The sequence below is a fragment of the Delphinapterus leucas genome, chromosome 8 (assembly GCF_059928025.1).
Source record: "Delphinapterus leucas isolate spDelLeu-1000000601 "Yukka" chromosome 8, BTC_Dleu_Yukka2, whole genome shotgun sequence".
Taxonomy (NCBI): Eukaryota; Metazoa; Chordata; class Mammalia; order Artiodactyla; family Monodontidae; genus Delphinapterus; species Delphinapterus leucas.
The window spans coordinates 28,199,899-28,214,779 of record NC_143136.1 but is presented as its reverse complement, the minus strand read 5'-3'; the positions used below and the strand labels follow the sequence as shown (position 1 = coordinate 28,214,779).

The following is a 14,881-nucleotide window of genomic DNA, read 5'->3' as shown; positions in this document are numbered from 1 at the left end:
AAGCTATTAGGTTTTAAAATTACATTTTAAAGTGTTTATAACTGTAGTGGCTACAAGGAAGCTTTCTGCCTTTTTAATTTAATTAACCATTTGTAACAGCTCACACATAAATGACAGAGAGTTTTCTTTCTGCTAGGTTTTTGATTTGAAGGGTTCACTTAGGAATCGAAATGTAAAAACCGATACCGGGAAAGAGAGTTGTGATGTAGTCCTGCTGGATGAAAATCTCTTAAAAATGGTTCGAGACAACCCTCTGTATATCCGTTCTCATTCCAAAGCTGTGCTGAGAGCCTCAATCCGTAGCGACTCCCACTTCCTTTCTAGCCACCTCATTATAGATTATTCTTTGCTGGTTGGGCAAGATGATACCAGCAATGAGCTGGTAGTTGGAATTATAGGTAAGTTGATGAGCATGCCTTATGTATAGTTCATGATTTAAGCCAGAGTAAAATTTGAAGACTATCTGGTGTAGTAATAGCTTATTGAATAATTTCACAAACTTTCATTTGAAATTTTAAAAATAATAGTTTTTCTGTTCTGGTACCTTTTATTCAGGTTCCTCATTTCCATTTTCATTATTTTTACCAAAAATATCTGTATTCAAAAGTCACTTGAAGATGAAGCCCTATGAGGTTGTTATGAGGATTAAATGAATTAATATGGTAAAAACCCTTAGGACAGTCCCTGGCATATTGTCCGCACCTGCAGTATTGCCAGCACTCAATAACTATTGTAGAAGTAATAGTAATGGTAATTGCGGTTGTCATCTGCTTATATTTATTAAGAGAACCTTTACTACTAATCTCGCCCCCTGCAACAGATTATATCCGAACATTTACATGGGACAAAAAGCTTGAGATGGTTGTGAAATCAACAGGAATTTTAGGAGGACAAGGTGAGCAGAATTTTTGTTCTGTTTACTCTTTAAACTGTTGTCATTATCTTCCTCATCAGTTAACATATACTAAATGGATACTTTAAAAAAAATTCTAAAACATAAGTGGTTATCTTTGATTTTATCATCATTTCCAAGGTGATCAAATAATAAGGGGAATTGTTTAGGTGGGGAAATATGGGGTTTTAAATTTGTGTTAAGATGCCAGAGGTTCTCAAAATGATAAGTTAAAAAGGCCAGAAGTTCTGAACAGGAGGTTGTTCTGAATTAACACTTGAAATCCTCTAAGTTCTCTGAGAGCTGCCAGTGCCATTTGTGCTTTTAGACATCTCTCATCTCTAAGCAAGAGCGTCTTTTAAAATAAAAAAAAAAAAACTCCTACCAAGAAGGACCTGTCCCTTGTCATGTGGCACAGTGAACACCCTCCCTCCTTTCTGAACCCGCCGTGGTGTGTTTGTTTACAGACCATGGCATTTTATGTCTGTTGACATGAAAGAACATAGCCGTTGAAGTCAGTTGTCTTATCAATTATGTAACGGCTTCCTTTTCCCTCTTCTCTTTCATAACCCTAGGTAAAATGCCGACTGTGGTCTCTCCAGAGTTGTATAGGACCAGATTTTGTGAAGCAATGGACAAGTATTTCCTGATGGTACCAGACCACTGGACAGGCTTGGGTCTGAACTGCTGAAACAAAGCACATATTTTGAAATGGACCAGGAAGAAAAGGGGCCTGGAACCAAGGACCAAAAATAAGCTACATGTTTTATTCCTTCATCACATTCACCACTGTATGCAAAGCCCTTTCAGTTCTGCGGCTGTGGAGGCCATCTGTAGCCTGAAGGGTTAAAACTCTATGGATTTGCACTTTGGTTTTTGAAACCTACAAATGAGCTATCCGTAGGCTGGGACGTTGCATGAACATTTTGTTCACTTAAGCTGAAATCTAGGCACATTTCAAAGGGCTGAGGACAAATGTATGGTTAGAGATGAGATACGGTGAAAAAATGGGTTGTCATATTTGCTAACAATCCTGTTGAGAAAACAGTGTCTCATAGATGATGACTCTCCTGGCATCATATTGGACAGATTCTTTACCTAGAAAGCATTTGTAGAGCTGGTGAATTTGTTTTGTGTTTCTTATGTAACAATTGAATGTTACCTCTTATCAGAATTTCTGAAACCTTAAAAAAATTCTGAATTATTTTATTAATGGCCAGTTAAACAGATTGATACAATCTATTCTTGTTTTACTGAGGAATTTGACTTAAATTGAGAATCCTGTCATGTTCTGTATCTTTCCCTGTTTTCAAGTGTGTTTGATATTTTTCAAGTTCTGTCTCTACTTCTCTGTGGGTGACGGGAGGCTACAGCCATTAACTTTAAGCCTTTTCCTGGAGCTGTTTTTTTAAGCTTATTTACAGCTTTTGTGCAAGTAATATGCCCAACTGCACTTGTCTACACATGCTCATACTCTAGATTTTTCTCCCACTTTCAGGGAAACAGTAAATTAGTCTACAGTGACTAAATCCCCAAAGGGATAATTATTAATGAAGGGTTTTTTTTTAATATAAAAAATAAATTAGGCCTGATCCAATAAATTGGGTGAGGGAAGCACTTGCTTTATTTTTTATAAAGGTAAAGTATCCTTTTCAATATAACTAGCAATTTATGTGGCATCTATAAAATTAAGAAGTTTCCAGTATGGACATCCCTGTTTTCTAACTTTCTGTACCAGTTTCTAGGCCAGTTCTGACTCTTGAGAAATGTTAACAGTTAAGATATTCTTAGTGAGAAACTTATTGTTTACTAGAGTTTTTGTTTATTTAAAAAGTGATCAGAAGTGTACTAAACTGTCTTTGAGGAAATAACACAACCCCGAATATTTTCTCTTGGTTTCTTTCCCGTAATAAGGATAATTTGGGGTTTGTAAAGTTTTAAGGGTTCCACTCTTTTCAGGCTTCCTATAGTAGCACGTTTCTATTGCACCTTTCACATAATAAGAAAAAAATCTGGTTACATTCCAATTACAGAGACTAAGTATGTAAAATAGGAACATTATGGAAAGTTTGCTCGAGAAAACGAAAGCATTAGTTTGGTGTTTGGTGCTTATTTAGAAACATGATTTGTTCTGTACTAGAAACAAACTGACCAAGGACTTACTACTGATCTGATGATAAGCACTTTTTTCTTTTTTAACATGTGATGTGCCTTTTGAAAACGTACAAAACAATGACGATTTTAGTTTTGATATCAAAGGCCAGTAAAGGAGTTGTACAGGGCTGAAAGATGTGGAACATTATTCACTTCTCATGTGTCAGGAACATGGATTTTGCATCTCATATTGAATGCAAACATATTTTGCATCTGTTTATTTTTTCTGTCAGGAGGCTTGGGGTTATTTATCCTGTCCATTTCCCTCACCCCAGTCAGGAGCACTTCCAGGGGCAGGTGTCTTCCGGCAGCTGTAATCACGTTGTTTCTTTGTTTCAGTCTCAGTACCACGTGTATAGCTTGAATGCTCCATTGGAATAGCTCTTGACAATAATGTGTCATGTTGATTTTGTTTTCCTTGCCCATGACTTGAAGAACCGATTTTTTTTTAAAGTACTGCTGCTGCTTAGGTAATTTTGTGGCTAAAAAAAATTCCAATATGATATAATCTGAAACAATACTTGTTGCCTTGCAAGGGTGATCTGTCCTTTTAAAACTGTCTTAATGGAGGGGAAATATAAAATTTAATTTGTTTTGAGTGGTAGAACTATACACCCGGCCTCTTGCTGCTCTTGTTTAGGCCACTACCAGATACATAAGGCTTTTCAAATACTATGTACTCAGTGTCAGGCACGAATGGCTGTTTACCTCTCTTGAATTCCCCATTGAGGCCTGGAGAACCTTGATGATGATAAGTTAAGAACGAGGAAGAAATCTTAATACTTTCTTCTTTAGAATAAAAAAATGAATTCTGAGAATAATTGATAGCACAAGAAAGCTATGTGGACATGTCGCATTGTATAAAAATCTTATTTATAAATGTGAGTGTTTTGATGCCATCAAAACTTTATTTAAAAAAAAAAAGATTCACTTTTTTCTTACCCAAGCCTAAGAAAAATAAGGGGAATAAGCTGTTGCAAGCCCTTTTGTAGTCTATTGACTATTTTAAATTTATAGATATTCAAATTTTCCTACAGAATGTCCTACTTATAATTTTTTCCTGGATCCAGCAGTGAGTGGTTTTCTAGCTTTGGCCTTTATTGGGTATTGTAAATAGTAGGGTTGTATTGTTTTTTGTGGCATCAGCTTCTCCTTGGCTTTTTACCCATTAGTGTCGTGGGCTTGCATAAAACTGCTGAGGAAAATAATCTACCTGTATAGAAAGTTTGCTTAGCTGGTGGAGTGAAAACCCTTGCAAATGAGCCTGGTGGTGAAACAGATCAGGCCATTCATTATTCCTCAAGTGTTAACATACTGACTTAAGCAGTATTCAAACCATCTAGTGCAATGCCTTTTTTGTTTGTTTTTGTAACACGGGTGCAGTTGTATTATAGAAAAATAAAAATTACAATCATGAGCAGTTTTATTAATGCTGCTCTGCTTGTTTTGTAAGAAATGTATATTACGTCTTTGACAGGTTTAATTTTAACTAGAGAAATGACATTGTAAATCAAAATAGCCTCTTTTAACATGAAAAATTCAATTAACAATATTGAAAACACTTAATGTATTATATTGTATATATTTCTCTACTTTGGTTCCGCTGTTTTATATGATTGACATGTTATTTATGAGATAAAACTGCCTTGACCTTTTGGAGACTTATACTGTAAAAAGAGGACTTACAATAAACTGAGAATCAACTTCACTTTGTTTTGAATCTGCTTGAGGAAATTAAGAGGAGATGGAGTTGGTGCCCCCGGCCCAGCAGTGTTGTCTTCTGTTCATTCTTTCCCCCTTCCGACGGGAGAATTGAACTCTTTCTCCAGTAAATAACCCTCCTCTTTAGGTCTCAGAAAGGGGGTGCTAAATCCTTGGGTTCACTTTGCCCCGTACGGGCCTGGCCTTTTCTGTCCTCCCGCCTCTCTTCAATTCTGTTTCTGCTTTCCTTATGGGGCGCTCTAGAAAGCTTGGCCTTGCCCATCGGGGAATGGCTGAGTCCACCTGGAGGGCAGCCTCCACTGTTAGTTGTTCCCACCCTTCACAGGATCCCTGAAGTGGATCCAATGTGCTGCAATCCGCAGCTGTAAGCACAGCGACTCCCACTCACCATGCCCAGACTCACAGGGCGAAAGTGAGAACCGCTGGACAGAGGGGATGGCCCCTGTGCCCAGGGATGCCCAGGCGTCCTGGCTCTGCTCCCTCTCAACCCCCAACAGTGGTGGAAAAGGTGTATGCATAGTACCAGTTTTCTGTCCCCACTATCTTGACGTCTCGTGTCAGAAATTAATTACTTATAAAATTCCTGGGTTAACGCTAAAAGAGACTGTTTTTAAAACTATTTTTTAAAAATTAATTAATTTATTTTTGGCTGCGTTGGGTCTTCGTTGCTGCACGCAGGCTTTCTCTAGTTGCGGCGAGTGGGGGCTACTCTTCATTGCGGTGCTAAGGCTTCTCATTGCGGTGGTTTCTCTTGTTGCAGAGCGCGGGCTCTAGGTGCGCGGGCTCAGTAGTTGTGGCGCACGGGCTTAGTTGCTCCGCAGCATGTGGGATCCTCCCGAACCAGGGCTTGAACATCCCCTGCGTTGGCAGGTGGATTCTTAACCACTGTGCCACCAGGGAAGTCCCTAAACCTATTTTTTTTAATTACAGAAAAGAAATTAAAAATTATCATCTTGTTTTTAAGCATATACTTCAGAACTGTTACATGGCACAATACATCTCCAGAACTTTTTCTTCTGGCAAACACTGAAACTATACCCATTAACTCTTTTTCCCCCTCACCCTAGCTCGTGGTAACCACCACAGTCTACTTTCCATTACCATGAATTTGACTACTTTAGATTCGTCCTTATAAGTGAAATCATGCAGTATTTGTCTTTTTGTAGCTGGATTTGGCCCCTTAGCATAATGTCCTCAACGTTCATCCACGTTGTAGCATTTCCTTACTTTTTTTTAAGGTTGAAAGGTATTCCGTTGTGTGTATGTTGCTACATTTTCTTTATTTATTCATCAATGGACATTTAGATTACTTCCACCTCCTGGCTATTATGAATAATGCTTCTATGAACATGGTAGTGCAAATATGTCTTCAAATTCCTTTAAAAATTCTTTTGGGTAAATACAGAGAAGTGGGATTGCTGGATCATATGGTGGTTCTATTTTTTAACGTTTTGAGGAAACTTCATACTGTTTTCCACAGTAGTTGCACTATTTTACAATCCCATCAACAGTGCACAAGTGTTCCAGTTTCTCCACATCCTCTCCAATGCTTATCTATTTATTTTGATGGTAGGCATCCTGATGAGTGTGACATAATATTGTGGTATTGATTTGCATTTCTCTGATGACTAGTGACGTTGAGTGTATTTTCGTATGCTTGTTGGTCATTTAAATATTATCTTTGGAGAAATGTCCAAATGTTTTGGCCACTTTTTAATCGGGTTACTTGATTTTTTTGTTGCTGAATTGTAGGAGTTCTTTATATATTCTTGATATTAACACCTTATCAGGTATATGATTTGCTGATATTTTCTCTCATTCCATTGGTTGCCTTTTGATTCTATTGATTGTATCCTCTGATGCACAAACGTTTTTAAGTTTGATGTAGTGCCATTGGTCTACTTTTATTTTTGTTGCCTGTGCTTTTGGTGTCATATCCAGAAATCATTGCCAAATCTCATGTCTTGAAACTTTTCCCCTGTTTTCTTCTAGGAATTTTATAGTTTTAGGTCTTACATTTAGGTCTTTATCCCATTTTGAGCTAATTTTTGTATGTGGTATAAAATAAGGGTCCAAATTCATTCTTTGGCACTTGGATATCCAGTTTTCCTAACACCATTTGGTAAAGATACTGTCCTTTCCCAGTTGAGTGGTCCTTATCAAAGATCATTTGACTATAAACAAGGGTTTATTTCTGAGCTCTGTATTCTATCCCATTGGTCTATATATCTGTCTTTATGCCAGTACCATGTTATTTTGATTATTATAGCTTTGTAGTATGTTTTAAAATAAGGAAGTGTGAGATCTCTCTCCAACTTCATTTTTCTTTTCCAAAATTGTTTTGGCTATTTTGGGTCCTTTGAGACTCTAGAGGTGTTTTAGGGTGAATTTTTCTATCTCTGCAAAAAATGCCTTTGGCATGTTGATAGGGATTGTGTTTAATCTGTAGATTGTGTTGAGTAATATGGACATACTAACAATATTAAATTTTCCAATTCATGAACACAAGATGCTTTTCCATTTTTGCTCTTTCTTTAATTTCTTTCAGCAATGTTTTGTAGTTTTCAGAGTACAAGTCTTTCACCTTTTGGTTAGGTTTATTCCTAAGTATTTTATTCTTTTTGATGCTATTATAAATTGAATTGTTTTGTTAATTTTCTTTTTGGATTGTTCATTATTAGTGTATAGAAACACAACTGATTTTTCTGTGTTGATTCTGTATCTGCAACTTTGCTGAATTTATTACTTCTAACTATTTTGTGTGTACTCTTTAAGGTTTTTTGTATACATTTCATTTGCAAACAGAGATCATTTTACTTCTTCCTTTTCAGTTTTTGTGCCTTTTGTTTTCTTGCCTAATTGTTCTGGCTAGGACTTCTAATACTATTTTGAATGGAAGTGACAAGTGTGGGCATTCTTGCCTTGTTCCTGTCTTTACAGCAAAAGCTCTGTTTTCACCATTGAGACTGATGTTAGCTGTGGACTTTTCATATATGACCTTTATTATGTTGAAGTAGTTTTCATGTATTCCCAGTTTACTGAGTATTTTTATCATGAAGCTGTATTCACTATTGTCAGGTGCTTTTTCTGCACTGATTGAGATGATCAGGTGTTTTTTGTCCTTCAGTTAATGTGGTATATTACACTGATTGATTTTCATATGCTGAACCATCCTTGCATCCAAGGGATAAATCCCACTTCATCATGGTTGTCTGATCCTTTTAACATGCTGTTGAATTCAGTTTGCTAGTATTTTGCTGTGGATTTTTCTTTTTTTCTTGCGGTACGCGGGCCTCTCACTGTTGTGGCCTTTCCCGTTGCAGAGCACAGGCTCCGGACGCACAGGCTCAGCGGCCATGGCTCACGGGCCTAGCTGCTCCGCGGCATGTGGGACCCACCGGGACCAGGGCACGAGCCAGTGTCCCCTGCATCGGCAGGCGGACTCTCAACCACTGCGCTGTGGATTTTTGCAACTGTATGCGTTAGGAATATTGGCCTATAATTTTCTTTTCTTGTAGTGTCCTTCTCTAGCTTTGAGGTCAGGGTAATGCTGCCTTCATAAAATGAGTTTGGGAGTATTTCCATCTCTTCAATTTTTTGGTGGGATTAGCATTAATTCTTCTTTAAACGTTTGGTAGAATTCACCAGTTAAGCCACCTGGTCCTGATTTTTCTTTGTTGGGAGGTTTTCAATTACTGATTCAATCTCCTTACTAGTTATAGATCTGTTCAGACTTTCTATTACTTCATGATTCAGTCTTGGTAGGTTGTATGTTTCTAGGAATTTATCCATTTCTTCCAGGTTATCCAATTTGTTGGCCTATAGTTGTTTGTAGTATTCTCTTATGATCCTTTTTATTTCTGTGGCATCAGTTGTAATGTCCCCTCTTTCATTTGTGATTTTACTTATTTGAGTCTTCTCTTTTCTTTTTCTTAGTTAATCTAGCTAAGGGATTGTTAATTTTGTTGATCTTTCCAAAAAACCAACTGTTAGTTTCTTGGATTTTTTTCCTATTGTGTTTCTATTCTCTATTTTGTTTATCTCTGCTCTAATCTTTATTTTATCATTCCATCTGCTAACTTTGGGTTTAGTTTGTTCTCCTTTTTCTAGTTCCTTGAGGTATAAAGTTAGGTTATTGATTTCTTTCTTTTTTAATGTACATATTTACACCTGTGAACTTCCCTCTTAGTTCTTCTTTTACTGCATCCCTTAAGTTTTGGTATGTTGTGTTTACATTTTCACTTATCTTGAGATTTTTTTCTAATCTCTTGTGATTTCTTCTTTGATCTTTTGGTTGGTCAAGAATGTGTTGTTTAATTTTCATATATTTGTGAAATTTCTAGTTTTCCTACTGTTACTGGTTTGTCATTTCATTCCATTGTGGTTGGTAAAGATACTTGGTATGATTTCATTCTTGTTAACAATTTATGCCCCCGAAGAAAATTTTTGTTCCAGAACATGTATACTGATGTCTTAGGCCAAAACAAAAGAAAGATGAGGCAGAGATCAAAGTAAAGTGATTTGAAACTGATAGTCATGAGTGAGATATATGAGCAAATCACCAGTTGCTGCCCTAGGAATTTTTTCTGATGTCTTCACCTTACTGAAAGAAGTTAAAATTTTTTTTAATTAAGAAATTTTTTTAACTTTATATCTTCTCCTGATTTGTTAAATTGAAAATAAAATTTATGAAAAGATAATTTTACTGTAGTCAATGCCCTTTAATGCATCTTTGGAGTTAGGTGTCTTGAATTTGGCCCTGATTGGTTGTTGTTTGCTATTACTTTAAAATTTTTCAAATTTGCCACAATATGTGTGGCGGGGTGTAAACTTTTAACTGTATAAATTTTCACCTTTAAGACATTGTTTGCACTTATGTGGCTTTTAGCAAGGTGCCATAAAAGCTGACCTCGCTCGTGTTGGTGGAGGAGGATGTTTTCAGGGAGATTGCTAGGGTCAAGAATGGACCAAAATGAGGTTGTAGTAGTGAGCAGTGGCCAGTGGAGGGCTCTGAAGTATCACTACTTGATCTTAAGATTTACAGATCTGCTTGGCAGAGCAGTATGAAGCCGTTAGAGGGACCAGTGGGACTGGGGGAACCCAAGTCCCCCAAATCTTTGCCAGAGTCCTAAGTTATTCTTTTACAAGAGTGCGTTAAATCTTAGAATATGTCGTTTTCATATGGAGGTTTAAGTTGGAAATAGCTTAATATTTTTTACTGAGTGTAATTCTTTTTTCAGATGAAGGTAACACTAAAAGCTTTTCATTTGACAGAGCACATGCTTGATAAATTTGTTGTCCACGCATCCCTGAAATAGTAGAGTCAAGACTGTACAAATGAGTGACTATCAGAAAAAGGACATTAGGAAAAACTAGAGAAATCTCAATAAAGTGTGGACTTGAAGTAATAATAATGTTTCAACATTGATTCATTAATTGTGACAGTTGTACTTTACTTAATGTAAGACATCAATAGTAGGAGAAACAGGGTACAGGAGAAACAGGGTACAGAAATAGTAGTAGATGGAAAGTGTCTATACTATCTTTGCTATTCTTCTGTAACCAACAAACAAAACAAAAACAATAAAATGAGTGATTCTACAGTGGATAGGAAGAGCCCTACCTTAGAGACGTTGATTTTAGTGAGATTAAGTTAGAAGGTCTTTTTTGTTCTTACTGTCCTATTAAAATATTTTTTCTTTCCCCAATCCAAAGAACCAATTGCTCTACATTTTGAAGCTAAGCAAGTGAAATGAAGATACACAGTTGGGTTCTGCATCTGTGGATATGGATGGCCAACTGCAAGGGACTTGAGCAACTATGGCTTTTGGTATCTGTGGGGGGCCTGGAACCAATTCCTCACAGATAATGAGGGATGACTGTAGAGCCATTTCTGATGGCTCTCTCCCTGGCCTTGGGTAGTTTCTTCATGTATGTCAGATCAGTGCCCTGCTGGATACCCATCCTCTGCAGATCTCTGAGGCTCTCTCTCTCTGCAGCTCTCTCCTCTAGTACTCTGCCCTTCAAACTCAGGGTCTTGGTCTCCCTGGATTCTCAGCTCTGTCTCCTGACCCCAGGGAGTAGAACAGGATCCTTCCAGGCATAACGAGACAAACAGGGCTCACCTGACTTGTTTCCTCTTTCTCCAGGATTACTGTCCTTTATTGGCTAGTATCTTCTGCCCTCTGGAAAACTGCTGTTTTGTATATTTTGCCTGGTTTTCTTGATTGTTTCAAGCAGGAGGGTAAATCTGGTCCCTATTATCTCACCTTGCCCAGAAGCAGAAGGCCAAGTCAGACGAAATTTTATAACGATTATATCTAAATGCTGTGTTGGATCATTGATACAATGTTTTCTCTGTCCAAAGTAAAAGGTAGTTCTCTATTCATTACTGTTTTAAAAATGTTTTTTAAAAATCCAGTCTCTTCTCCTAATTGAAGTCCTGTTATCTGCAACAAATCAGAGTAGACAATAGCATACCAGGAAGAGAAATTTTTTTTTTAGGAAGAGAAATTTTTAATTAGCTCAATATGGGAAAATATGCCTTGAGCATGTTTGTGACCCTATCCACAGACACATGTCATCTCCTGGACAGAGCACACTCCAGGGAGACACAACGCGTGAGCCAGACTCCTGGTGTTGCCACCATCTTTACCTTTTAGCTTCTCATCTTGAAAGCGCTGCTGCACATCGAGATTGCTCAAGAATGTCTAGGTATAATTAATTGCCCTTTAGCTTATCGGCAGCAGAACTTGGCAGCTTCTTCTAGACTTTTCCACATAGAATTTGATTGTCATTTCTGCTGCTAACTTGCCACTTCATCCAGGAAAAACGCATCTGGCAGCTGCAACCCCCCAGACTGACGGTCATCATCCCCTCTAGTAATATCACTTAAAGGGCCAAACGACAACATGATATTACTAAAGAGCTACTCCTTAGGGGAATGCAGTTCAAGCTGCTTCCAGAAGCCTACACCTCAGCATCCTGGAAATGATTCCTTTAGTAAATTCTATATTTTGACTGGTCTCATCTGTACTGCACAGGGCTCCTGTTGTTTCTTTTCTGTGTTCATCTATAAATGCCCAGAGGTGGAAATGATAAGGATTTTTCTTACTTTAAGAGGATTGTGCTTTCCTTCTGTCCATTAGAAGTGAATATAATTATCGGTGACACTGGAGAAACTGGATGAGATGACTGAGAAATCCAAGCTCTTTGGTTATGTTGGAAGGTGGATACTCACTGCCTTAATCCAAGTTGGGAAGATGCTATCTGGCACATTCAGTCTGGCTGCCACAGGAGTGGGATTTTTGTCTGCTACTTCTCAGCAACATGGCATGTGCTATTCTTCATACTATATCAGCAACACTTTCTGCTCTATCCTGGTGGTAATAAATCACTGAGTGAATAGAGGGTTTCCCTGGAATAAATCAACCCATGGCTATTTTGCTTCATGTTATTTTGGTTCTCAATTCTTGTGTGATTTTGCAACATTTTCCCAAATTGCTGTGTGTATGTATATTCTAATTCACAGGGAAAATGATCAACATGAAATCCCACCTAAAAACATATTAATAGTTTGAAACTGCTCTAGGAAGGTAGGTATCTCTCCTTACTCACTTTTGTGTCCTCGGTAACAGTTCTTTGCATAGTTCAACTAGAGACAAGGCCAGGGCACTCTAGGGACAGAGTGCTACTATTTTTAGCTGTAGTTTCTTCAGTTTTTTTGTCATGTGACTTGGTTATCATGACTCTTACTGATGGATCGAACCCTTCTTTACGCCCAAAGCAACTCGCCACATAGGTTAGAAGCATAGAGCCCACCAGCCAATGAGGTGATCTGATTTGAGGACTCAGTCCAATAGAGATGCTCCATGTTGGATAGTGTCTAATGGATCCAGCCAAATTCTCTCTGTTGGTCGTTTTGATGTCCCGGGGAAGGCAGTAGAACCTGGGATTGTGTGTGTCAGCCGGGATGGGACGTCAGAGGGAGAAACTGAGAGGGAGCTGAGTCGTGAGTGTTGTGGGCTCAGCAGAAGGAGTTAGAGAGAGCTGGCTTCTGGTGGGATGACTAGACGTTCATGTCTCCGGCACACCTTTGAGTTGTGAGAGTTGACACTTCCTCGTGAATAAGAATGACTTTTCTAGCTCTCCGTGAAGCCCAAATAGGTCTGAGGGTTTCCCACTTTTTTCCTGCGCATATGTAACAAATGCCTGTTGGGTGACCTGGGAGTAGCCGGCTCCTTACAGCTTGTGAGAGTCTAATGCCTAATTATTAGGCGCTAATAATTCTAGAAGGAATTATTAATACCTCCATTGCCATATCACACATTGTAGCAGCATGCCAAATTCACCATGTTGTTTTATGTTTTTCAGTCAGTAATGCTTGCATTTTTGCCAAAATAATATAGTGTTAAATGGCATAACTTGAACTACTATGCTTTTTAATGTAAATGAGCACTCTAGAAAGTAGTACAAAGAAAACCTACCCGGCAAGCTTGAGAAGAAATTTTATTATCCGTATTATTTTAGACTAGTTCTTATTTAAATCCAAATACCTGCTGTTAGATTTTAACGCATTTTGTACATACAAATAAAATTAGGACTCCAAATATGTGATTTTCATCAGATAGGTTTTGTTTGATTGAAGATTAAATATGGTTGTAAAACTTGTCCTTGTTTGAAGTCGAAATTTCATGTTACCGCGAGAATTGATCAGCAGAAGCTCATTTACAATCTGTAAATTGATTCGTAAGAGGACCCACAGGGTTTTGCTATTATTTTTGGACTTGCTCCCCAGCCCACACAGGCAATTAAGTAAGAATAAGAAAAAAGAAATCTGCATCATCAATTAAAATCTAGGTTCCACTCCGTGACGTAGCATTTTATTTCTTCATTCATAATATTTAGCACATGCCTTGGTCATATTCACATATACGAGCTCTGTTCTCTGCAGTACCCAGTCCCCCTTCCATCTTTCCTTATTATGTGCTCCCATTCCCAGCCCTGTAATGGAAGATGCCTCTTTCAAGTGTCTAAGGTACATTTGACAGATGATTGTCTTCAGCACCTAATGCATCCCCTTTCCTCAGGGGCTTGAGAACATGTGCTTTTTTTCCCCTTTTTTTAAAAAATGGTCTGTCTGCACACATAAAATCAGGAATTCAGATTCAAATGGGGGAAAAACTGTTATTCAGACATGTTTGGTCTCATAGGCATAGCTGGTATCCTTCCTTAGTGCCTAAGACTGACTTGAGCTCTTAACAGAATCCAGATCTGTTTTGGTTTAATTTAATTAAGTTATCAAGCCAACTCAGTGGGCCATTCAGGAGTTTCCAGGTGGCACTGAATTTATAGGGCAGCTGACAATATGGGTTTTTTCCCAGTTCCTATTTAAAAGCATTTAGTAAATATTTTTAAATGATTAACCCAGACCTTTCATATGAATAAATGTTATAACTAGTAAAAAACTATAAGTATACATGCGGGAAATATAATGGCCTCTTAATGAAAGCTCAAGAATTTCATAAGGACATGGAAAAATACAGGAAGGCAAGAAAGTAGCCAGATTATTTAAGGATTGTTGCTGGATTTGTATTAGGCTCCTATGAATTTAATTTAAGCCTGAATTCACAGGCAAGCATTTATTGCTAAATTAAGATCATGGAAGTTCTAAACAGAGCCTGACCTATCATTCTATAAATTTTGGTAGTTTTTCTTTGTTAGTTTTCTTTTTTGACTCATTTCACTGGCAGATCTTCACTTACTGAAAATAATAACTCACATATAAAGAATAACCTTTATTCTGGTGAAAAGTTATTTCTGTTTCAATAAAATTCAATAATAACTACTTCCTCTCAAACAGGAGTATTGCCAGCAGTACCTTACAGCTCTCAGAGGTACCTTACACTACCTCTCAGCTATGCTCTTTGGAGTCTAACTAGTTGTTACTACAAAGGACATAAAAGAGTTTCTTTGGTGCAGTCATGATTTTTATTCTGATACACTGCCAGCCCTCACAAGCCCTGTGTGGTTCCGTCTTACATTAGAGGTAAAATTCTGGCCTATTTATATTAATCAAAGTGTATAATCGTTTTGATTTTTCCCCCAGAAAAA

At 37.7% G+C, this 14,881-nt stretch overlaps 1 protein-coding gene across 3 annotated transcripts in view; it reads left to right on the top strand.

Annotated features, from left to right (window-relative positions):
* Positions 1–4,754, top strand: part of PIKFYVE (phosphoinositide kinase, FYVE-type zinc finger containing) — a 77,542-nt gene extending 72,788 nt beyond the window's left edge. For all 3 annotated transcript variants that reach the window (XM_022567543.2, XM_089916436.1, XM_089916435.1), the window contains exons 41-43: positions 137–398; positions 821–895; positions 1,468–4,754. In XM_022567543.2, coding sequence (XP_022423251.2) covers positions 137–398; positions 821–895; positions 1,468–1,583 — 453 coding nt within the window. In that variant the 3' untranslated portion in view covers positions 1,584–4,754. The remainder of the gene's footprint in view (positions 1–136; positions 399–820; positions 896–1,467) is intronic.
* The last annotated feature ends 10,127 nt before the right edge of the window (positions 4,755–14,881 follow it).